Source organism: Silurus meridionalis, chromosome 13 (assembly GCF_014805685.1).
Source record: "Silurus meridionalis isolate SWU-2019-XX chromosome 13, ASM1480568v1, whole genome shotgun sequence".
NCBI lineage: Eukaryota > Metazoa > Chordata > Actinopteri > Siluriformes > Siluridae > Silurus > Silurus meridionalis.
Genome location: NC_060896.1, coordinates 10094835 through 10119632, shown reverse-complemented (window position 1 = coordinate 10119632; position 24798 = coordinate 10094835). Strand labels below are relative to the sequence as shown.

Below are 24798 nucleotides of genomic sequence, written 5' to 3'. Positions count from 1 at the left end.
ACAGAGAGAGGATTTTGACCATTCTTCTTTGCACAATCTTTCTAGATCATCCAGTGTCCTGGGTCCTCTCTTATGCACTCTTCTCTTTAGCTCGCCCCACAGGTTTTCGATTGGGTTGAGGTCTGGGGACTGAGATGGCCATGGGAGGACCTTGAGTTTGTGACTGCTGAACCACTTTTGTGTAGATTTTGCCACATGTTTTGGATCATTATCCTGCTGAAAGACCCAATGACGACCCATCTTCAGCTTTCTGGCAGAGGCCATCAGGTTTTTATTTAAAATATCCTGGTACTTCAAAGCGTTCATAATGCCATGCACCCTAACAAGGTTCCCAGGGCCTTTGGAAGAGAAACAGGCCCACAGCATCACAGATCCTCCACCATACTTCACGGTGGGCATGAGGTGCTTTTCGGCATACTCATCTTTTGTTTTACGCCAGACCCACTTAGAGTGTTTGTTGCCAAAAAGCTCAATCTTAGTCTCATCTGACCAAAGCACACGATCCCAGTTGAAGTCCCAGTACCGCTTAGCAAACTCCAGACGTTTACGTTTGTGAGTGTTAGTAAGAAAAGGCTTTTCCTTGCATGCCTCCCAAACAGCTTGTTGGCATGTAGAGAGCGTCTGATGGTTGTTTTGGAGACTCTGTGACCCCAAGATGCCACTCTTTGATGCAATTCTGTGACGGTGAGCTTGGGAAATTTTTTTACTTCTCTTACCATCCTCCTCACTGTGCGTTGTGGCAAGATAAACTTGGGACCTCTTCCAGCCTTGTTTGTCACTGTTCCAGTTGTTTTAAACTTCTTAATGATTCCTCTGACTGTAGATACCGGCAAGTTAAGGCGAGTGGCTATTTTCTTGTAGCCATTGCCTGACTTATGAAGGTCGACACACATCTGCCTTACTTGAATGGTGTGTTCTCTTGTCTTTGCCATGTTGACAAATGGGTAAGAGAATTAGGCCTCTGTGTCACGTCATATTTATACCCCAGGGAAACAGGAAATCATGAATTACTAATTAAAAGTCCCTAGATACCCTGACCAACCTTAGCAACTACAGAAAAATATATAAAAAAAAAAAAAACAATTAAATTTTTCAGAGGAATTGTTAGGGGTGCCAATAATTGTGGGAAACATGATTTCAAGTTTTTTTTTTTTTCTAAATGTATGATTTTTTTTACCACCAAAGTTATGTACTTAAATGAAAGGTTGGATTTTTCTCTTTTTTTGCATTTGGGTTCTATGTTGTTTTAAAAAAAAAGGAGAATTTTTAGAAGTCCATGACCACATCTTAAACAGGGGTGCCAATAAATGTGGAGGGCACTGTACCTTTATACATTTACAGCATTTAGCAGACGCCCTTATCCATAGCATCTTACAACTCAGCAGTTAAGGGTTAAGGGCCTCGCTCAAGGGCCCAGCCACTGGCGGCTTGGTGGTTGCTAGGATTTGAACTTGTGACCTTCTCATCCCGAGTCCAAAGCTTTACCATTGAGCTACCACCTCCCTTATTATTCTGTACTAGCTCTATCATTCTATACCAGCTCTATCATTGTGTCTGTCTCTTTTTATCCCCTAATAAATGAATCGCCAGATTGCCAAACCTGATTATGAAACACGGATGTACAATGTGATAAAACATAACTGGAAATTTTCATCTACAATGTGCAATACGATGGGCAGAGGTTTATTATAGACACCTGCACATAAATGTATTAAAGCTAATAGCTTAATAGTTTAAACAGCTCCCAATCATAAAACTTTTAAATGACCCACAGGAAGGTTTCTCACTTCACAAACTATTTTCTGGAATAATTTCACAGCGTGTCACCGCAAAATAGCTCTGAAGAAAAGCCAGGCAAGGTGCTATCAGCTAAATAACAGTGTAACCCTCCCTGGTTGAGTTTCTCTGAGTAAGTTTTGAAGATAATTTAGTTTTGAAGCAGCCAGTTTTCCCAGCAGCCAGCCATAGAAGCAGAACAGAAGAAAAAGCTGCCAGGGTGTCTATGTGAAAGATATGGCCATGTACTCTCACAGTGAGGCATTATGGTTAGGCTGTAAATGCCATCACGGGTTAGGAAATTGGGAGGATGTGGTGTATTTTTCATTATTTTAATGGTTACCCTGCAGTCAAATACCATTGGGCTGTCAGTGGGACCTTTCAGTTATTTATGAATATATCTAGAGTTTTATATCCTTATGAATGATCCATACAATAAAAGCATATGGTCTCATTTTATACAGACTATATTGTGGACATATGGGAAAAGCTATTTCTTTGTTGTAGGGGAACAACTGAAGAGGCAACTAGGCATTTCAATGAGTGTTAATGATAAGGTCAGCTATTGTATAGCTTTACAGTCATTTTTGTAAAATCAATGACCTGACTGAAACACTGCCACGGGTTTTAATGTGGACTGAGATTATTCAAGATTAATCGCTTTAGTGGTGAAATATAGAGCTGGCTGGGAAACAGATGAGCTTTTTTGGTGGTTTTTTAATGATGATGTTTGGCACATTATTAAATGTAAATCACAGGAAGGAAAAGGTGCATTGATTTCTTAAAGTATAATAAAGCAGCATTAACTCACAGATATTAAGATATAAATACACTATATGAATGCAAATTTAAAGCCTCATTCTGTTTGATGTATTTCTATGTAGAGAAACAAAAACCAATATATGGTGGTGGTCCCTACATTTTACATACTAATGTTAAATAATTCTTGAAAAAATAAATAAATTATATATATATATATATATATATATATATATATATATATATATATATATATATATACAGTACAGACCAAAAGTTTGGACACACCTTCTCATTTAAAGAGTTTTCTTTATTTTCATGACTATGAAAATTGTAGAGTCACACTGAAGGCATCAAAACTATGAATTAACACGTGGAATTATATACATAACAAAAAAGTGTGAAACAACTGAAAATATGTCATATTGTAGGTTCTTCAAAGTAGCTACCTTTTGCTTAGATTACTGCTTTGCACACTCTTGGCATTCTCTTGATGCCTACTTTGAAGAACCTACAATATGACATATTTTCAGTTCACCTTTTTGTTATGTATATAATTCCACGTGTTAATTCATAGTTTTGATGCCTTCAGTGGAAAGCGATTTAAATGTGAAAAGAACTAAGGGTATACATTAGTAGGTAAAACATAGTGTGCCACTAGCTGTTACTTCATGTAATTATTATTTAGAATGATGGCATGCGGTTGACACAGGATTATATTGCTGCAACTACTTACAGTCTAAAAATCATAGAAAAACAGGGGAAAAAATACAATGTAGACCCTATCTAAACTTTTCCACCATCCATGCTGTAAGTTAGAAGGGTATTGATGAAACCTGGGTGATTAGGCAACCCAGTGTGCCGTATAGAGCCTATGGAAGAATGAACAACACAATTCCCTCAAGCTAAAACTAAGTGGCTATTGGTGTGTGAAGAAATAGGAGAGATTGGCTTTGTCTCACACACATCTATCTTCTAAAGCTGCTGAACATGCAAAAGGAGAAAAGGAAGAAAAATAAAAATTTGATATCGGTTTTGTTTGATAGTTCTGGATATAAATATGTATTATAGAAGAGCAAAACAGTGGGTTGTATTGGAATGTCTTTTCTTCTTTATGTTCTGGTACTATTTTTATTCTCTTGTAACCCTTTTTGTACTGATTTGGTTTCATTTGCAAAGCGAAGCTTTGGCTTTTGCTCTCATTTACTCAGCACTCAGGTGTATGATGGAGTTTGAAGTTATGGAGCCAGGTTAGAAGACAAAACAGACTAAAGCACAGGAAAGAAAGCAGTATAAGTGGATAATCTGTTTCAGATAATATAGTGTGTATCAGGATTTATAGTTGTCATGTTAAGAGAGATATTTAATAAACACTAGAGCAGACGAATTAAAAATGGTAATCGAAAACATGGTCAAAACTGGCAGAGTTCAGTCGATTCACAAATGGACTAGATGAGGGCAAACAAGATCAAAACCAGGGACAGAGACATGCTTGGCAATAGACATAGTATCACTGTTTGTCAAAAGCCAAAGAACAAGCAAACATATCATAACACATTGTTTTCCTGAATGAAAGTCCTTTTCATAGTGTGTGTGCGTGCGTGCGTGCGTGCATGTTTATATGCGTGCGCATCAGGGAGTTGGAGTCGAGACCAACCATTTTTGAAGGGACCTGACAATAGCATGTATGATTTGATACACATTGATACGCTTGGATTTGATCCAAAATGATTCGATTCAGCTCGGATGCAATGTGACTCACTTGGTTTCAGTTCAACATGCATTGTTTTGACTTGTATAAGTGAGAGGAAATTAACATCTTTTACACACTGTGTGTTTTGTCTAAACAAAACAGCTGTTACTTGCAAGATTTTTGTATAAAAATATATAACAGTACATTGCAAATTTGAAATCGCACTGCTTTTTGTTTTGCTGTGTAGCACCAGGATGATGCATCTGACACGCAGAGTTTGATGATTTCTAGCACTTCTAAGAAATCGCTCTTCGGAAAGCCTGCTTTTGGTGTCTGGTGCATTCAGTTAAGAGACAGATCTACACATGTAATCATTGCTGCAATATCATCAACAGTTGGACTTTTGTTTAAAGTCAACGTTTTTGTTATGACACATCTATTCATCAGTCAGCGTAAGAATTCAATACCATGGCATGGTTTCTGCTTTGGTAGTGGTGGTGGTGGTTGTATAGTCAATATTCAGAAAAAAAAATCCTCAAACGTATTTTGGGTTAAATCCACACCCACTACTGAATATATAAATAATCTGATATAACAAATAGTAGTGCTTTTACGCTCACATATAGAAATCATGTCATTTTATACCACATTATGTCTTTCTGTCAACACTTAGGTCTCAGTTTTGACCAGTGAAAATTAACCTTTTTTGTAAGAAGTGAATCCATTAAACTATTTTTAGTCATGTGAAGGATACTTGTGACGCATTCAACGCAAAGCGAGCAAGCCAGTGGATGATGTTGTACTGTTGTACTGTACATACTATCCAGTTTGAAACCACTATTAAATACACTTTTCGACAACCTTCAGATTTTCAAAGTGGACATAATGTTCACTTCTAATTGTATGAATTTAAAGAAATGACGCAAGGCAAAGCTCCTTGTACAATAATACAAGTATGCTTGTATTCTTTTGTATGAGTAGAATAGGAATCGATATGTTTTTAGAAATTTCAAATTACTGTACACCATTGTACAGTAGAGCATTTAAAAAACATAAACACATTTTTCAGATCTGTCCGTTTTTTTTTTTGGGGGTGTAGCTCGATTTTGTGGCGTGCTCCTACAGTATTGGTGATTTTTTTTAAACATCGCACTCGCATTCACATTTCTGAGCCTGTCAGCTAATAAAAATTATCTCTATTGTAAATACCACCTCTATGTTTTAGAGCCAAAACACAAATCCCGGTGTGCAAATCCCAGTGGAATAATGTTTTTTCAATTTGTGCATGTCAAACTCATCTTCAATATTCCTCACAATCTTTTCTCTGGGCCAGAGGATAAACATATCTAATATACAAGCCCTATTACTGCAAAAAGTCTTGAGGGTCAGACACAATCCATGCAAATCCACATGGTGGTGTTGTGTCTGTTTGATGGCAGCCCGAATCGCAAAGCACCGTGCTTGTCTGTGTGTCTGGGGGTGTGTGTCTGTGTGTTTGCATCTCAGCCTCGTCTTCACTTTCCATCTGCTGCTTGTTTTTGTTGAGACACAATCAGCAGCTGTTGGTCCTGCTGCTCTTCTAATGAACTAGTGTTGCATCTGAACATCAGAACACTTTTCTATTTTAGTGCACCAAATTTTATTAACTCGTAAAGCAGATGAAAAGACTCACTATTTCTGGCCCCACTCATATATTAAAGCATGGCTGCTTTTAAAATGTGAAATGGAAAGCTTCTAAGCATCGGGAAAAGTACCATACAAAACAGTCAACAGTAAAAACAAAATCTGTTTGTTTTGACCTTTGGCTATGAAATCTAACAATCAATTCTCAAGTACATGTCAGTATTCGTAAGTGATGAAGTCAATCATGACACATTTTCTCGCCAAATTGCCCCTATATGATCTGATGCCGAGCGGCATAGTGGTGTAGCAGGTAGCGTTGTTGCCTCAGGGTGTGATCCTGAGCTCCAGGTGTCGACAAATTTCACATGTTCTTTAACACATACCCATAAGAGTTTCCTCTGAGTAAATTGTTTACCTCCCACCTCACAAAAACATGCCTGTAAATGGATTGGTCCGAGCGTGTGTGTGTGTGTGTGTGTGTGTGTGTGTGTGTGTGTGTGTGTGTGTGAGACTTTGTCCCCAGGATATCTCAGGAGTCTACATCTGCAGTGTCCAGTACTAGTATAAAGCTTTCAGTTCTTTAAAAAAAATGTATTAGTGTAAAATCAACATATAGTTCCATTAAGGAAATATTCATTCATGATTCATCATCCAGAATTCATGTATTTTTCAGACTGTTATTATTATGTTTTTTTTTATACTATGTGCAAATGCATCTATAATGGCTACTAATGGAAGATGAGTAATGTGGTGTTAATGGATTCTTGTGCGACACATTAGATCATCCATTATGAAATTATATATTGTAACAGATGGATGTGACAGACGATGTGCTTCTTTTCAGTATTATTCAATTATTATAAACAGTGCCTTTTAGAAATTTGGGGTCATATGTCATGTGTAATCCATGGCTTACAGCTAGAGGTGTGTATCAGGAAACCTGGGAACTCATTTATTTAACATGTAGAAGTCACATAGGAGATGTTTTATCATGCCCTTGTTCTGCCCTGTTCCTCGTTCTTATTTGACCTACAGAATATCAATGGCAAAAGACTAATTACACTATATATATATATTCCTTCTTACACAACACTTTAAGGCTCCTGGTTAGGCTGGGCCATGTCTCAACTAATGATTTTGTTTGATATATGGGCATCAAACACATAGGAAAGGTTCAGCATACTAAGTATATTTTTCACAAGTTTTATTGTTTATTATTATGTTTGTTTATTCAGATAAACAATACATGTATTTACTTTTGTGTGACACTATTTATTTTAGAAAGACTGTATGCGAGGAAGTGTTAGTGTTCATTCATCCTGAGTAACTACTTTAAACTATTCCAGGGTGCTGTAGTTTCCTTCATTTTTCATTTTGGGATAAAGAACCACCTAAGTCAATTAGAAAATATTTCTGGCTGGCACAATCGAACAATAGCTACAGGAGTGTCCAAAAAGACATTTACAATTGGATAGAACTCCTTCTGGACCAGGCAGGAGTGAAATAAAAAAATATCCCATACCCGCCATTATTCAGAACTGCATTCACTTCCAGTTAATTGTAATATAAACCAAATTCCAGACAGAATATTTGTTCTTTTTGTTCATTTATTCATTTTTGTTATTTATATTCAACACATGTCTCAAGACTTCAATTAAAGTAATTTCGGATATTGATTTGACTATGGACACATAACTTTATTAGTTATTTTGGACTACAGTTTTGGTTTTTAGAGCAGCATTTGTATTCTGGAACAGTTCATTGTAAGAAAGTGTTAGTGTGTTAACACCCCAAGGAAAAAAAAAAAGATCTCTAATGAGAAGATGTCAGCATTTAAAATGTCATATAAAATAATAAAACATGCCAACAAAGGCTTTGTCACTTCTTGCCTGGAAACATTTAGCAGTGATGCTGTAACAGTGCCAATGAAATTAATCTGATTTCTGTTTCTAAAATGACATTTGTGGCTTCAGCATTTCTGACAAACTGTCCTCCCTCTTGTGGCATAGTGAAGGCTTTTCAACAGCGAACAGCTTTTCAATAGCCACTAATCTCAGAGACGCAGCGTATTTTAGTAAAGTGGATGTTTCCCCTCTTTTGATTGCTGGCAGGATTCAGTAGAGATGTCAGGGAGCGCAGACATGAGAACGCAGGTGCAGGTTTGGGTTTTAAAGTAATCAAAGCAGACAAAGCAGAAGGATCAGGAGGTAATTGTAAAGCATAAACAGACTGAAGGTCAGTCGATCAGTAAACAGACAAACACTAGGCCTGACATGATGGGGAATTCATTAAAAAGGTCAAAAGAGAAACGGGTATTCAAGAAACAGTTACTTTGCAAAGAATGAGAGCGATTCTGGGGGTTTTCTAGCAATGGGGGATGGGGAAAGGTCTGACTGGTTTTCAGCTGCCAAGGGGTTGACTGAGGATCTTATGTATTGCAGTTCATTTTGTCGTTAGTAGCTTCGAGAGCAGGTACAGATGCTGACAAAACCTCATACGAACCGCACAACAACTCTCAGGCATGACCCACATGATTCATGATTCCCTGCGGTTGGAACTGAACACGGCTTGTGCTCTGTTGTTTTCTATTAAACCAAATCAAGATGAATGTTCAGGGAAGGTGTGATGAAATGAGTTTTTCGTATTTGCTCATGAAAAACAGACATTTGATTCTTTCTGCAGCTTCACTGTAATGGTGGTTTTGGGTTATAGAGCCGCAAACAATTGTTTTCATGTATGGTTGCGGTCTATATGAGAATTGTGTCATAGCAGCAATTTGTACAGCAGATAAAACAGAAAGAAATATATATATATATATATATATATATATTGAAATGGTTGTTGTCAATGTTTTCTCTCTGTGGTTTTATACATGCTTGTTTTAGCCTTTTAGCTTAACCTTACTTGATTAAGACAGCACAGAAAGCCAGCTGTAAATATTAGGCACTGCTCTCAAGTGTATTTCAAACCTCAGCAACTGATTTATCTTGTAAAGAAAAATGTAAAAAGGTCCGAGGCTTTATTCAGGCTAAATGTGTTGAACAGCAAGGATTAAAATATAGATAAAGCAGAGGCACAGAAAGAAGAAAGAATTACAGTACACTATTTTCACAAAAGTTTGTGGACACCTCTTCCCATTTGCTATTATAATAACTTCCACTTTTCTAGAAAGATGTTCCACTGGATTTTAAAGTGTGGATATGGAGATTTGTGCTCATTCAGACACAAGGGCATTAGTATAATGAGGTACTGATGTTAGGTGAGCAGTCCTGGGGTGCAGTCAGCGTTCAGTCCCAAAGGTGTTCAGTGGGGTTGAGGTCAGAGCTCTATAGCAGGCCATTCAAGATCTTCCATTCCAACCCATGAAGCTGGCTTTCTAGCACAAGTGAAGGGACATTTTGATGCTGCCACATCCAAAGACATCCTATACTATTGTTTACCTCTAATAGTTTGGGGAAAAACAACATATAACTGGAAAAGTCTCTATCCTTTCTTCTATAGTATACTCATGTTATAATATTTCATTATTTATAGGTGTTAACAGTCACATGCCACATTTAAGTTCAAGTTTAATTACCTTGGTCCTTTTAATTCTGTGGTAAATTACGAACACAGTTTTCCATGCCTCAGTTTTGCAGTATAAAAAATAAGGTCGATTTTTTACAGCTTTTTAAGAAAGTATTTGCTTATATTTCATTTCAGTTGCTTTGAAAGATTACTGTAATACTATTTTATTATGGTTTTTTGTTTGCTATCCTCAACTATTCTTCTATAAAGAAAATCACTCATTTCTAATCTATTTTTTGTCCCAGGTAACCCTCCTGCTACAGGCACCGGTACACTGATCATCAATCTGGAGGACGAAAACGACAATGCGCCCTACGTGGTGCCCTCGGTAGTACGGGTATGTGAAGATGCCAAGGAGGTGAACGTGGCAGTGATAGGTGCACGAGACAAAGATATCCACCCCAACACAGACCCCTTTAAGATTGAGCTCGGGAAACAGTTGGGTCTGGAGAAGACGTGGAGGATGTCCAAGATTAATAGTAAGTCACAGTTTAGATCCACACACAAACCCTGATCATCTAGTGAAAGCTTTCATTTAATAATTGTGTCAAAATAAATGAATAGCGACAGAGTTGATAAGGCCTTTAAAACTAAACAAAGATTTATATATATATATATATATATATATATATATATATATATATATATATATATATATATTTATATTTATATTTATATATATTTATTTATTATTTTTTTTGTGCGTGCTTGTGCTTTAAATTGATAGTGGAGGTGAGTGTTTGAAACAAAGGAACATGTTAAAGGCAGCAACACAGTAAGAGAACACGGAAAATAATTCTGACGACAGTGCTATTAATATCTGACACTTATCTGTTGTGTTAAAATTATAATTTCTTGTCTTGGAGCGGGGAAAAGAAGTACCCAGCTGAAACAAAACCGAAAACATATGGGAATGAAATAGAAGAAAGAAAATATGAATAAATGAACAGAAAACAACAGGATGGAACAGAATAGAAAAAAAAAAGAGAACAAATTAGAAAACATAGACGAGAATAAAGAAAATGTAAAGAACAGAACAGTAGCGAACAATGGAGAACAGAAGATTCTAGAACTGTAGAAAATAGATCTGGACAGAAAAGAACAGAAGACACTAGAACAATAGATAACAGATCTGGACAGAAAAGAACAGAAGAGAGAAAGAACAGATATATAAGAGTAGAACAGGAGAAAAGAGAACAAACTAGAAGTGAAGAGAAGCAACGCTTCAGGCTTCTGCACTGACAGACGGAGAGTAAATCCTGACCTCAAACATTCTGTATGATTGACAGGGAGGAAATAAGACTGGGAAGAGTTTCAGGATACAGGCATGCCTGCATGTGCATGTGTGTTTTCATAAACTCACTGTCTTCTCCCACAGACACACATTCACAGATCATGCTGCTGCACAGTCTGAAGCGAGCCAATTACAACCTGCCCCTGGTCCTGACTGACTCCGGTTTCCCACCACTCACAAACAACACAGAGCTCAAAGTGCAGGTGTGCACCTGTAAGAAGAACAGAATGGACTGCAATGGAGTAGGCTCTCTTCGAACAAACCTGCTGCTGCTGCTCGGCTTGCTCCTGTCCTCCATGCTCTGTGAGTACCATTCTATAATGTAGAAGTAAATAAATGGGTGTAAACAAGTAAAATCTGTGGAAACTTCTAGAATGGTTTACAATACAAAGCACCAAGAGCATTGTAGCGACAAAGGAAAAACCAATGTACAGGAGAAAGGAAGTACCATTCACTTCTTCACTGCAGATGCAACTATGGGTTATTTCAGAAAATGAGTTTTTTTCAGGAATTCTCAAATTTCATTGTTGATTGTTTTTTTTCTGGAACAGCCATTCTGACCGTCATCCCAGCTGTAGTTCAGTTCTCAAATTCATATTAAAGCTGTCATTGAAGCTTCATATTGAAGCTGTCATTTAATACATTTAATTCATTTCTATAGATATATTTCATTTACTCAGAGTTGCATGTGAAATGTGACTATTAATATTATTATTGATACATGTATTAAACCAAAAATAAATAAATATAAGCATTACTATGGTCAAACTATGGTTAAAGGAGACTTTAGTGTCAGTGCTTAGGAAATGTCAGTGGGTCAGGAAAAGATTATTCAGGGCAGCGAATGTTCTGGCCTTGGCTTTGTGGAGAGAAGAAGAGAGTGTGAGCGAGATCGAATGTGAGTTAAAGAATGTAAATCTGTGGTGTTAGAGGAATTAAACACTTTGGAATGGAATGTTCATGGAAAATAATCAACTTCTGGATGGCAACAGTAAATTCATACCACATCACACTGCCGAATCTTTTGTTGTTGTTGTTGTTGTTGTTGTTGTTGTTTTATTCTATTCAATATATAATCCACCCCAACAAGGCACACATAGGTAGTAGTTGCATTCTAGTTACATTGTAGTTTAAGTGTAATTCCACAGTTATTACAGGCGTTTATGTATTCCTAAAAGCTAACCTTTCCTAGACTACAATAACCCATGCGCACTTCATTTCTCCAAAGGCACCAAATTCCTTTCTTCCTTATTTTGGCTGCACTTTTGTAAGCAGTATGAAAGTCTCCCCAGTTTGGGCCTTTTGGCTATTCATGGCCCCTCTCGGACCCTTAGCTTGTTTACTGGCAGCAAGCCTAGCTCTTCAGGGCCGGAGAAACCACTGTTTGCTGAGGCCTTTGGGTTAAATTCTGAATACATTTGCATAATATTTTTAATACATCCTCCCTGTAAATTATAAAAAAAAAAGAAGTTGTCTCTAGGCTGAAGTAAATGTTATGGTAATGATATGATTATGAATAGTTTATAGGCTTGCATATATATAATGTCTTTAGTATCTATATTTTTATATACTATTTATCAACTGTATTGTAGGGGAAGAAATTTTCCCTACAGACTTAGGTAATTTGTTAAAGCTGTCTGGATGTACTGTTAGCTGAGATAGCGCTAGTCTTTATATTTTATGACATTTGACAGTAAATTTCTCTCTACTCATTCTTGTCAGAATAGAGGTAAAGTGACTTGGTGTATAATAAGCACCCATAAAAGCTGCAACAGTTTTATGACAGAATTCAAAATTCTGCAATTTCCTTGCTACATTACATCAATAATTGTGTGTGTGTGTGTGTGTGTATGTGTGTGTGTGTGTGTGTGTGTGTGTGTGTGTGTGTCTGTGTCTGTGTCTGTTTGTTGCCCAGCCTACCCATTCCCTTGTTTATAACCCATCATATAAGCAGTATATCTCATTTATATTATTTGCAGTTGCATGAATAATTTACCCTACTCATGAAAGGGGGCCATAATGGATCTATTTCTCAGTTGATTTAGTGGAGAAATAGATTTAAAATGTTTAAGATTTGTGTTCTGCCAAGGTTTTTGGACTATGTTTGGTCTATGTGCTTGTCCAAGTATGATCCTGTGTGTGTCTAAGTGTATGTGTGCATGCATTTATATAAATCACTGCTATAACTGTATATCACATTTTATTAGACTTTGTGTGTGTGTGTCTGTCTGTGTGTGTGTGTGTGTGTGTGTGTGTGTGTGTGTGTGTGTGTGTGTGTGTGTGTGTGAGAGAGTGCGTGATATGCTCTATAGCCAACTTTCATTCCCAAGGCCTGGTTCAAGTAGAAAAGGGCTCCATCTGTATTCCATGGCACAATGGAGACATTGAGAGGCCCAACATGACCTACAGGCATCATATGCTCTCTCTCTCTCTCCAATGACACTTTATCTTTGTCTCTATCAATGTCTGTCTTCAATTCTTGCTGTTTCACTATTCTGTTATCACTCCTCTAATCAGTCATCATCTCTCACATCATATCTACACCATCATATGTCTGCTTACTACCACAAACACAAACATATAGCTTTTCATCTACAGTATGTTCCAGTGGTGTGCTGTGCATTTCACACCATTGTCTTCAGTGGCGTCTGACCTGAATCAATTCACCTCTTAATAACATTATTATGATGCGACACCTATAGAAACCATCAATATTATACAGTATAACAGCGCTGCATCACAGACAGGTATCTCATGCTAAGAGAATGAATGTCATTACTAAAGCAAGAAACCAAATTAAACAATCCCCCAAGTCTCCTTTCACTGAAGTCACAGCTGCAAAACCTGCATACATCATCTTTTGCAGAAACATCAATATTAACTTCATAAAATGAGGTTTTCGTGCATTTTTTTGTGCATTAGGCTTGTCCTTGCGTTCTTGTGCAAATTCTACAGGAAAAAAACCTACAAAAGTATAAACTGTTCATGAAAAGCTTAACAACTCTTTTGAGCTCTTTTGGCTGACGTTTCTTCACAATGTCGAGCTTCTCTTGAAAGGTCCGCCTTGAAAATGGCCTTGTAAATATATCTGGGACCAAATCAAGTTCTTTTCCTGTGTCAGCCACTGTGAAATAAAAAACAGCTGTTAAATCCAAGTGAATAGATTTGTGCTTGTGCAGTTTGCTGCAGATGTGTTTTGCGAGCTGTGACTAGTGCGTTCCTACCATCCAATCAAAGGATGCAAAAATGCAGACGTTATTTTGCACCGGCTAAAGGGCCTCAGATTGAGCAAGTCACAATCTGATTAGTTAAAGTTACAGCTTCAAGAAACATGAATTTGGCTTTACAACAGCCCACAGTGCTGACTGTGAAGAGCATACGATTAACCACGGCAACACTTAAAGTGCTGGTAGAAATCTGATTGGATAGAAACTCTAACCCTAAACTTACACTCCAAAAAGCGGTACAACCAATAGAAACACTATGAAATAATACACACAATGCATATTCATACATATTAATTGACAAAATATATACAGTAAATGTAACTCATTGATTCTGGTAGAGTTTAGGCCAGGAGAGAAGGCCTTGCTGGTGCTAACGGCCTGCCTCTGTTATTTATTTATGATCTGAATAACCATTTTCAAAATGTACTTTAATTTACTTAGTCATTGCACTGTTGGTGTGTAAATGTTAAATTCGAAGCATTCTGCCGTTCTTCGGTTTTAGTGTAATTTCTTTTTTCTTTTGCTTTATCCTTGGAGGACAGTGCGATTCACTTTGTCAGGCAGCCTGCAAATCTACACTACTACACTGATGACTAACACTCTCCAAATATTAATATTAACACTCTTTAATATTGGCTCTGTAATAATTGGGTGGGTATTGGAGATGCTCATGTGTATGTATATATAATTATACACACATTTGGGGTGTAAAAAAGATATGTATATAGACCCTGTCTCCGGTTCACCACTGTTCTTTCCTTGGACCATGTTTGAAGATACTGACCACTGCAGACCAGGAACACCCCAAAAGAGCTCCTCAAACTCAATCAAATCTTCACGCTTCCCATTTGTCCTGCTTCTAACACTTCAACTTTGATAACAAAATGTTTACTTACGGCTTACTATATTCACTAACAGAATCCATGATGAAGAGATAGTGTTTTTCACTTCACCTGTCAGTGGTCATAAAATTGTGCCTGGTTGGTACAGTATATATATATTTTATGTTCTTTGACCCCTCATAGAGGTTTTGACTCTTTGATGGTTCCTTTTTCAAGGGGAACTGTATTTATGTTTACAGTAAGTAAAAATTGTGAAATACTTCTCATAAATGTTTTATTTACTACTTTAAATAAATAATACAATTTTTATGTAATTGATTAGTACAAACTCTGTTTTGAAATGTTACTTCGAACTTTTGAGCCACTCGCGGCTTAGTCCGGTTCCAAATGAAAAGTCGCAAATATACACTTACACACGCACACACACACAAACACACACACACGCGCATACCCATAAATAAAAAATCATCAGTGTCTAATAAACATGGATGATATCATCCTCTTCCATCTTCAATAAACCTGGAATTGATCCTGGGTTTAGGCTAAATATTAGAACCAACCAAGTATAAAAGCAGTCATCGAGTCAGCAGAGGGTGTTTGGGTGCATCCAGTTCTTCAGGAAGTGAACTGCAGACAGCTCTACTGATCCTGAACAGAGATTCCCTTTCATCCAACTCTAAGTAGCCATTTCGTTTAAAAAAGAGAGAGGGTGTGTGTGTTTGTGTGTTGCCGAATATCACCACAGTTGAGAGAAAATCCATTTTTCTGTTTTCCCTCTACTTCTTACAGATAAAACACTCCAGTACACTTGCTTTTTGTGAAGCCATAAATAATGTATATAAGTGTAGGGAGTAGCACAAACATGTTCCATATGAAGGTACATAAGTATCTTGATGTAGAGGTGCTCTTTCAGCACTGATAAATTCTGCACCAAGTACAAGTCCTGCAGCTTCCCCATTCCTGCCACCCTGTAATTACACACAGCAGCACACCGTGAGCACTGTGCAACATGACCGATTAGTTCAAGCTTTACAACACACACACACACTATCTTTGTTGGTTCCCACTGTGTGGGTTTGTTGCTATTTAAATAAATTGATTTGATTTTACAACAAACAAACAATCATTTTATTTAATTTTTTTTAAAACCCTCAGAAATTAGAGGTGATCTATCGATGTTGACTACATCCAATCTTGGCATGCTAAAGGGTTTTGGGAGACAGAAAGAAAAGGCAGGTAACTAGTCATCCGCAATCCACCGAGCAATGATCAGCACCTGTTATAGGCTGAGCAGATTGTGAGGGTGGATGGAGAGTCAACAAATTCAAATACGGTTATCTCACATGCAAACGAATGAAGCTATGCTGCTTCCCCCCATATTAGCCTAGATTCCCAATGGTGCACATGATCACAAATGGTGAATGGAGATCTGTACTGTGGAATCCGCGCACTACAGAGATAGCAACAGTGCCCCCTGTGGGTATGCTTGGAAGATGCACTGGGAAAACAGTCATCAGGTATAATCATTACACCATAGTAGGGAAGGATTTCATATATATAATATACAGTACTGTGCAAAAGTTTTAGGCACTTGTGGCAAATGCTGTAAAATAAGAATGCTTTCAAAAATAGAAGTGTTAATAGTTTATTTTTATCATAATGAATGAAACAAAATTTTCCGTGATCATACTGTATGTAAATGGACAGAAGAGAAATTCGAATCAAATCAGTATTTGGTGTGACCACCCTTTTTCTTCAAAACAGCATCAATTCTTCTAGATACACTTGCACTTCTAGGTACAGGTAGGTTGTTCCTAACATATTGGAGTACTAACCACAGATCTTCTGTGGTTGCCTCAAATCCTTCAGCCTCTTCATGTAATCACAGACAGTTTTGATGATGTTGAGGTTAGAACTTAAATATAGTTTTTAATGATATTGGTTGTGTGTACAGGGGTCATTGTCCTGTTGGGGCCAATCAAACACGTCGCTAATGGTATTGCATGATGTACAATATCTGCCTGTGTTTCTGAGCATTGGAGACTCTGTAAGTCCTGACCAAATCTCCAACCCCATTTGCAGAAATGCACCCCCAAACTTGTAAGAAACCTCCACAATGCTTCACTGTTGCCTGCAGCCACTTACTATTGTATCACTCTCCAGCCATTCCATTTGTTTTTTGCTACAGCCAAATATTTCTGATTTTGGCTCGTCAGACTAGAGCACCTGCTGCCCTTTTTTGGCACCCCAGTTCCTATGTTTTTGTGCATATTTGTGTCACTTAGCCTTGTTTCCATGTCAGATATATGGCTTTTTCCTCCTGCAATTTTTTCATGAAGACCACGCCTGGCCAGACTTCCCCAGATAGTAAATGGGTGTACCTGGGTCCCACTGGTTTTTGCCGGTTCTTTGATGGCCTTTTGGACATGTTCCGATGCCAAGGAGAAGTAAATCAAGTCAAGTCAAGTTTATTTCTATAGCGCTTTTTACAACAGACATTGTCTCAAAGCAGCTTTACAGAAATCAACAGTCAAGGTGAACGATGTGTATTTATCCCTGATGAGCAGCCATGGCCACTGTGGCGAGTTAAAAACTCCCTTAGATGTTATGAGGAAGAAACCTTGAGAGGAACCAGACTCAAAAGGGGAACCCATCCTCATTTGGGTGACATCAAGAGTTTGATCATAAATCTTTCAACAATACAGAACACTGGAGAGTGAGAACTAACATGAGCACTGGAGTATAAGATTATAATAATGTTCTTTCTACAATCTTATACAGTGTTTATGGTTATAAAACTAGGAGCTACTGAGCAACTCATAAAATAGCTCAACATTTGTGATCATCACAGATCCAACACCAGCTTCTCCATGCCAGAGCCTTTAAACACTCCAGGAGGTCCAGGAGTTTCCTTGTGCTTTTTCAAAATAAAAATTCAGTATAACTACCTTGTGTCGTGTTGCTGTGTTCAGACTTGACATGGTGTGTGACCTGTGATATGAAACTGTCTTTCTATGTCAGTTAATGACTGCATTTTAATCTAAATACAGTATGAAATTCATGATCATTAGTGCCTGCATGGTTTCAATCATACATCTGACTGATCCTACAAAATGTACAACATGTGCAAAAGTAAGAATAAAAAGCCAAAGTGTAGTCATGCCAAATATTGATTTGATTTGGCTTTTTCTTCTGTTCATTTACTTTCCATTTTAATAATTATTAAAAATAAATTAACACATTTATTTTTAAAAGCATTCTCACTCTGTCACATTTTTTCACAACTGCATAAAACTTTTGCACAGAACAAAACACAGATCAAAAGCATCAGTTAATGTTTGCATTAAATAACAGAAAAGGGGATAAAATATGATCACGGTGATTGTTGTCATGGCATGGATGGGTTTGTGCGAGTATTTCAAAAACTGTTGATCTCCTGGGATTTTTACACACAACAGTCTCTTGAGTTTACAAAGTGAAAAACAAAAAAAAATCCTGTGTGGATGGTTTGCAGCCTGAAACACCTTGCTGATGAGACAGATCAGTGTAGCAGACTGGTCTCAGCTGACAGGAAGTCTATAATAACTTAGAAAAAGCACTCTTTCTGAGCATCAAGTGTGTCTCAGAACGTACAAAACATCAAACATTAAGGTGGGTGGTTATAACAGCAGAAGAGCATAGAGGATCATTTTCCTTCTGTCAGGTAGAACGAGAATCTGAGGAGATCATGGGCAAAACCTAACCGAAGAAAAAGAAAAAGTCACCTGGTAATTTTTCAGTCTGTCAAAACATTTGAGCTTCGGTCAATATAAAGTACGTGTATCGACTCACCAATAAACATGTTAAAGGCCTTCCTGCTTTTAAAGAACGAGGAGATGTAAATGACATATGACTAGCCACAAATACTAAAAAAAACATATGTTCAATCTTTTTACCTCACCACAACAAACAAAGCGCTTGTTAACTTTTAAATGTGGAATTCTGTCAATTTATTTAAATTTGTTATTTAAATAAGTGTCTACATCCTGTTCTGAAAACACAAATGGTAAATATGCATATGCAATGATGCATTTTACATAAATCTGTATAAGCAGAAGTATAGTTATTTCCATTCAACTAAAAACTTTCTTTCGGCTTCTCCCATCAGGGGTCGCCACAGCGGATCATCCGCATGTTTGATTTGGCACATGTTTTTATGGTGGATGCCCTTCCTAACGCAACCCTCCCCATTTATCCAGGCTTGGGACCGGCACTAAGAGTGGCTGGGTTTGGTTCCCTGACCGGGGATCGAACCCAGGCTGCAGCGGTGAGAGCGCCGCATCCTAACCACTAGACCACCAGGGACCCAAAACTTTCTTTCGGCTTCTCCCATTAGGGGTCGCCACAGCGGACCATCCGCATGTTTGATTTGGCACATGTTTTTACGCTGGATGCCCTTCCTAACACAACCCTCCCCATTTATCCGGGCTTGGGACCGGCACTAAGGCTTGTGCAACCCTAATGGCTGGGGTTGGTTCCCTGACCGGGGATCAAACCCAGGCCGCAGCATTGAGAGCGCCGCGTCCTAACCACTAGACCACCAGGGGACCCTAGTTATTTCCATTCAACTAAACTTTAAATATCTACTGTACTTTTATTTACTCTAACTTGTTTTCACTTCTCATGATCTATTATGAGCTAATAAAAAGAACCCCAATAACTATATGCTAGTTTTACTATGATTTTAACCTGAATATACTGACAGGGTAGTGTGTGGGCACTGGGAAGCAGTAGATCTGAACTGAGCAAGACTTTTAAAGCCAATGGTAATCTGATAAAAGATTCTTGGAGGGCTGAAATGTAATTAATCCACAAACAGGGAAATAAGTCCAAGCTCTATCCATCACACAACTGAGCCACCGGCATACCACTTAAGTTTTAAATCCCCTTTTCTACCAAAACAACCGCTTTTACCCTTTTAATCTACTCCAACTACAGAGGAACCATATCTTGAAGGAAACAAATCCATCAGAATGACATTTCGCAGCATTTCCTTTTTGTTAATCTCTCTGTGGTACACATGGTGCACCTCATTGTGACCCTTTTTTTCACTTAATTAATATCAAGTTGAAAGGGATTTGTGGTGGTTTCATTGGGAAGCCTAATTTTTGGTAGAAGAAAATGGACATTTTGCCTTGGATTAGTGAAGAGGAATTGTTTAAAGTTTTGAGCAGCTTTAGTGTGGTGTAGCTGGATATTTTCTGTGTGGTTGAGTGTAAAGTTATAAAGATGAAAGTTAGCCGAGGTCCCTCAACGCCAACTTTGACAGCCATCTGCTGTTATATGTTATTTTAACAACGACAGAGAGACAGTCTGTGAAAAGGAAGAAAGATTGTGTATTACGTGAGCGGGCTGCTGTGCTGGAGCAAAGGGGTCACATGTTATCATGTTTGCTTCAACTCTAGCTGACTGCTGCCACAACTACTTTCTTCCATTCAGGATGATCCTAATTAGATCAAACACCCTTCCATCCTGCTCCCTCAATCGTTCATTTTCTCCACGTTTCAGATCAGCGGCAGATGCCGGGTCTGCACTTCTCTCCTCTGTATGTGTGTGTGTGTGTGTGTGTGTGTGTGTGTGTGTGTGTGTGTGTGTGTGTGTGTGTGTTGGATTATTTGTTTCTTGCCTGACTTCATTGCATCTTGGAGAAGTGAGGTAAATTGATTTGCTTATGTATTTTTGTTGCTCACTCTTTTTGCCTGAGGAAAAAAGAATTACCTTGTGTGTGTCTGGGTCTCTAAGCGTGAATAAAGGGGTGCAGGAGACTCATTACATTTGCAAAAGGCATTTTTTTGAAACAGAGGAGATTTTCTCTGTGCTTCTAAGCAGTGTTCAATTTTTATTTCCCTTTCAGATTCACTTAGGTCCGAAAACACAGAAGTGGCTCGATGGAAAAAAAAACACATAAAAAGAGGGGGAAATCAATAGCTCTTCCTATTAAATATTCCCCCCATCAGATCTGGCACGCTTCGATCAGTCTAGCATTTCTCTGGCCTACAGGCCAATTCATTTCGGAACGTCTCACAAAATTACAGCTTGCATTTTTCAAAACTGGTCCTTAATCTCATTTTGTGAATGCAGCTCAGGAGAAAAAAAAAAACAAAACAAGAGAGCAAGAGAGAGAGAAAGAGACAGAGAGTGGAAGATGGAGAGAGAAATAATAATAATGGAGCTAGTGAAAGATCCGGGAAGTCTACCCTCAGTATTACTTTTGTACATGAGTGGATTCATTTGCCAGCCCAGTATCCAATAGCAAAGTTCTGTTTTATTTGCTGTAGCTTTATCTCAGTATTAAAGGAAATGGAGTGTGATGTTCCTCTGGGATAGGACTTGTGGACAAAAATCGAAATGATTTCTCAATATAAATAAGCTCAGTTATTCTATATGATAGAGATTTGTTACTAAAGGTCGCCATCTACATTTCCTACTGGTGGTTTTCACTTTAATGTATATATTTGCTATCCCATCGTTTTGCAGCATGAGTCATTTGTTTGCTTCAATTTTATGCATAGCATATGCTGTGAGAGAGAAATACCAGTCAGTCTTTAGGTATATGGCACTTTTTCCCTTACACTGTCAGTAACTGCATCATGCTGGTCAGGATCACACTGAATACAGAGCCTATACAACTCAACCTATGCAGGAATATACTTGCATTCATGCATTCACACACTCATTTACACCTATAGGCGATTTATCTTAGCCAATCCACCTACTAGTGGGAGGAATCCAGAGAACCAGGAGGAGAACATGGGTTCCCATGGGTTTCATATATTTTATGGGTTCCCAAAGGTATATATATATATATATATATATATATATATATATATATATATATATATATATATATATATATACAGTGGGACCTCGGTACTCGTGACCTTGATAGTCCGCGAGAAGCCACGAGTGGCTCGAAAGTTCGGAGTAACATTTTTAAATAAAGTTGGTACTAATAAATTACATAAAAAATTTTTGAAAAACAATTTTATTACTGTATTATTCATTAAAGTAGTAAATAAAACATTTATGAGTAATTCACAATTTTTGTTGAGTTTACAGTACATTGCATGTACAATTTCCCTTACAAAAGGAACCATGGAGAACCAAGGAGAGTCAAAAGATAGATCTTCAGCAGTATTTTATCAGAACTTTAAAGTGATACGTCTATGGATGCCTCTTGATCTTTTTACAAACTCAGTACTGCTTAAAATGACCACTGTTTAGGCTTTTTTCTCACATTCCTGCTCTCTTTCTTTTTCTCTCTTTCAGGCTTGTAATCTGTCTGTTGCCCACTCACACTGAAGAGCATTTCCCAGTCCGTGAACCCCATCAAACCAAGACCAAGGCAACTGACAAGGATCGTTCACCACATTTCAGAAGACACCTTTAACTCCAGGCCTCAATTTATTTCGTCCAGCACCATCAAAATTTCCCAGTCTCCCCCTCCCTTTCTCTCTCTCTCTCTCTCTCTTTTTCTCTGTCTCTCTCTTACTCTTATTCCTTTATTCCTTTCCTGCCTCATCTTTCTCTCTCATATCACTGGACACTGTCATGGATGCTACTGCCTGAGATACTCTCACTGGATAAGGATGTACCGGATGGGGGGAAAAGCAATTAGACTTTCTGATGTATTTTATTTGTCTCTGGTTAAAGAGTACTGTACGACTTTGTTTACTAATGTAAGGCGAGGACGTAAGGCGTGTTTAGTCTGCCGTGACTGTGGTTTCTTAGGGCAAGGTGGTAGCCAAAAGCCTTCAAAGTTTAAAGTCAAATCTCTGGAGTCTTTATTTTTTTCTTTTGGTTTTTATTGCATTAGTTGTTATGGAGTGGAATATATCTTTATAGTAACAGTTGTGAAATGGTGGGGGGTACACTATATATATTTTTATTTTTTACCATTGTACAAATTTCTTAATTAACTTATGTAATTTGACTGCGGTCAATTACCCCTCCCAAATAAAAGACAAAAAAACGGGATAATTTTTGCATATTTTAGACACTGTTTTCATCGCTGTTGATGTATTTCCTATTTTTTCATGTATTAACTTCAGGTTTTTTTTTGTTTTGTTTTCCCAACAATGTTTAGTTGAATCTGGAGTCCTACACTGGTTTGCAGACTGTTTGTCTGTCTAACCTGTGTTTTCATGGCTCTGTTGGTATGACACTTGTCTCAGCGTCCTGCCCGTCCCCCCCACAGAGAGGCCAAACAAGGCTGTCGGTTTGTCGGTTCGTATTTTGCGCTTGTGAGAAGTGGATAAAAAAAAAAGAAAGAAAAAAAAATAACAAAATGTTTGTGGATTTTTTGGAAAGACCCCTTAAGTCCTTATAAAGCAAAGTAAACAATGACGTTATGAATGAGTTATGTGTGTCTTTTGCACTAATTTAATAAAGCCGTTACTGTACTTCCCACCACTTTGGATTTTTTTTTTTTATTATTATTTATTTATTCAAGTTCAGCTTAAGGTATCTTTGTGCAGCGTAATTTTCTTCTTTTCTGAACCAACAGCATAAAAATATGAGTGCGCTTACATTGTAATGTTGAAAAGCAAATGGATCCTAATGGTGAGGTAATGAATTGAAAATGAGGAAATTCCACAGGGAGAGGACAGCTTTGTTGAACAAATGCAATTTCACGTTGATGTGCCAGGCCTTAGAATAAAGCTCAGCTCTCTGATCAGTCCTTGTCATGATATAAGGGTCATCATTAAGCAATGGGACTACACACATAGACACAGAACTGCAACAGCAACACACCATACATGGAAAACAATGGATAAACTGTGTCAAAGATGTATATTACCATTTATGATTTTTTCTCAAGCTTAACCAGCTTCCATGTTGTACATTTCTTGTTCACACTGTTGATAAAGTACTCCTGGAGTTTCAGAATGAAATGAATTTGTATATTTTCTTTTTGTTTCGTATAGCTACTTTACAGTGTAATTAGTGCTGTTTACAGCTAGGTTTATGGGCCACTGTGCTGGTTTGAAAAAACACCTGAATAATGTTGAAAATCTAAAGCAAACCCCCCAAACATGCCTTTTCTTTTTCACAGTTCACTGTTTTTTTTCCACAGTAGCAGGCTCATTGTGAATTTCTCCTCATTGTGTGTTCCATCAATTATGAATTACACTATGTAAATAATATAGCCAGAGCCTTTTTTTTTTAGCTAAAGTCATACAGTCTCAGGCTTGTCTTGGAAAATATTCTCTACGGGAGCACAAAGCACACAGGATTTCACTACAGGAACAGTGGCAGGCTGACTTTAAATCAATAAATGATCATGGTGCATCATTAGGATCAGAGTAATGGAACATAATTGGAACATGGCTTTGATTCTGATCACTGCAGGCAATGGAAGAGAGCCAGCTTTATGAAATGTTTATTTTCAGTTCTGTTCAGAGGTGACAGGGATGGCTGAAGTGTAATTCCTTCTTAGACCTGCCAACTTGCTGATGCCCATTTCATGACCTTCCACCAACAGTGACAGTACCATGTGGTTAACTTTTTACGATCCCTTATGGGATTGTTATTTCTATTTGATTATATTCTCAGTTACAGGTTACAGTATACAGTATTGCTTCTATTCAGGAGGCAGCCTTAGTTGCCACATTCTTCAAAGGCACCTCATCTCATCTGGCATCACTGTAACCATGTGGATAGCTTTGAATCTACTTTGGTCACCCACATGATTATAATGCACCATATGTTTACAGCACTAATTACATATCAGTTGTTATTTCACTAATGTTTTTGATTTATTGGGTTATTTTCCAAAATTTTGTTTTTCTGGCACTGGCATAACTTAACTCCTGTTTAAAGAATAGCATAGCTTACTAGCTGTTGAACTGGACATTTAAAAATATATATTGTTTCAAAACACTTGTACTAGCTCTAGGTCTAGAGATCTTTAAATCAGGGGTGATAGCAACATGCATTAAACAATAAAAATAGTCCTATAACATAAACTTGTGGAAC

General features: G+C 37.7%; 1 protein-coding gene across 1 annotated transcript in view; it reads left to right on the top strand.

The window, feature by feature from the left end:
- The window catches only part of cdh13 (cadherin 13, H-cadherin (heart)), a 376372-nt gene extending 353143 nt beyond the window's left edge, over positions 1-23229 (top strand). Inside the window, exons 13-15 of the mRNA XM_046865279.1 lie at positions 9664-9897; positions 10797-11015; positions 22090-23229. Of these exons, the coding sequence (XP_046721235.1) occupies positions 9664-9897; positions 10797-11015; positions 22090-22097 (461 nt within the window). The 3' untranslated portion in view covers positions 22098-23229. The remainder of the gene's footprint in view (positions 1-9663; positions 9898-10796; positions 11016-22089) is intronic.
- The last annotated feature ends 1569 nt before the right edge of the window (positions 23230-24798 follow it).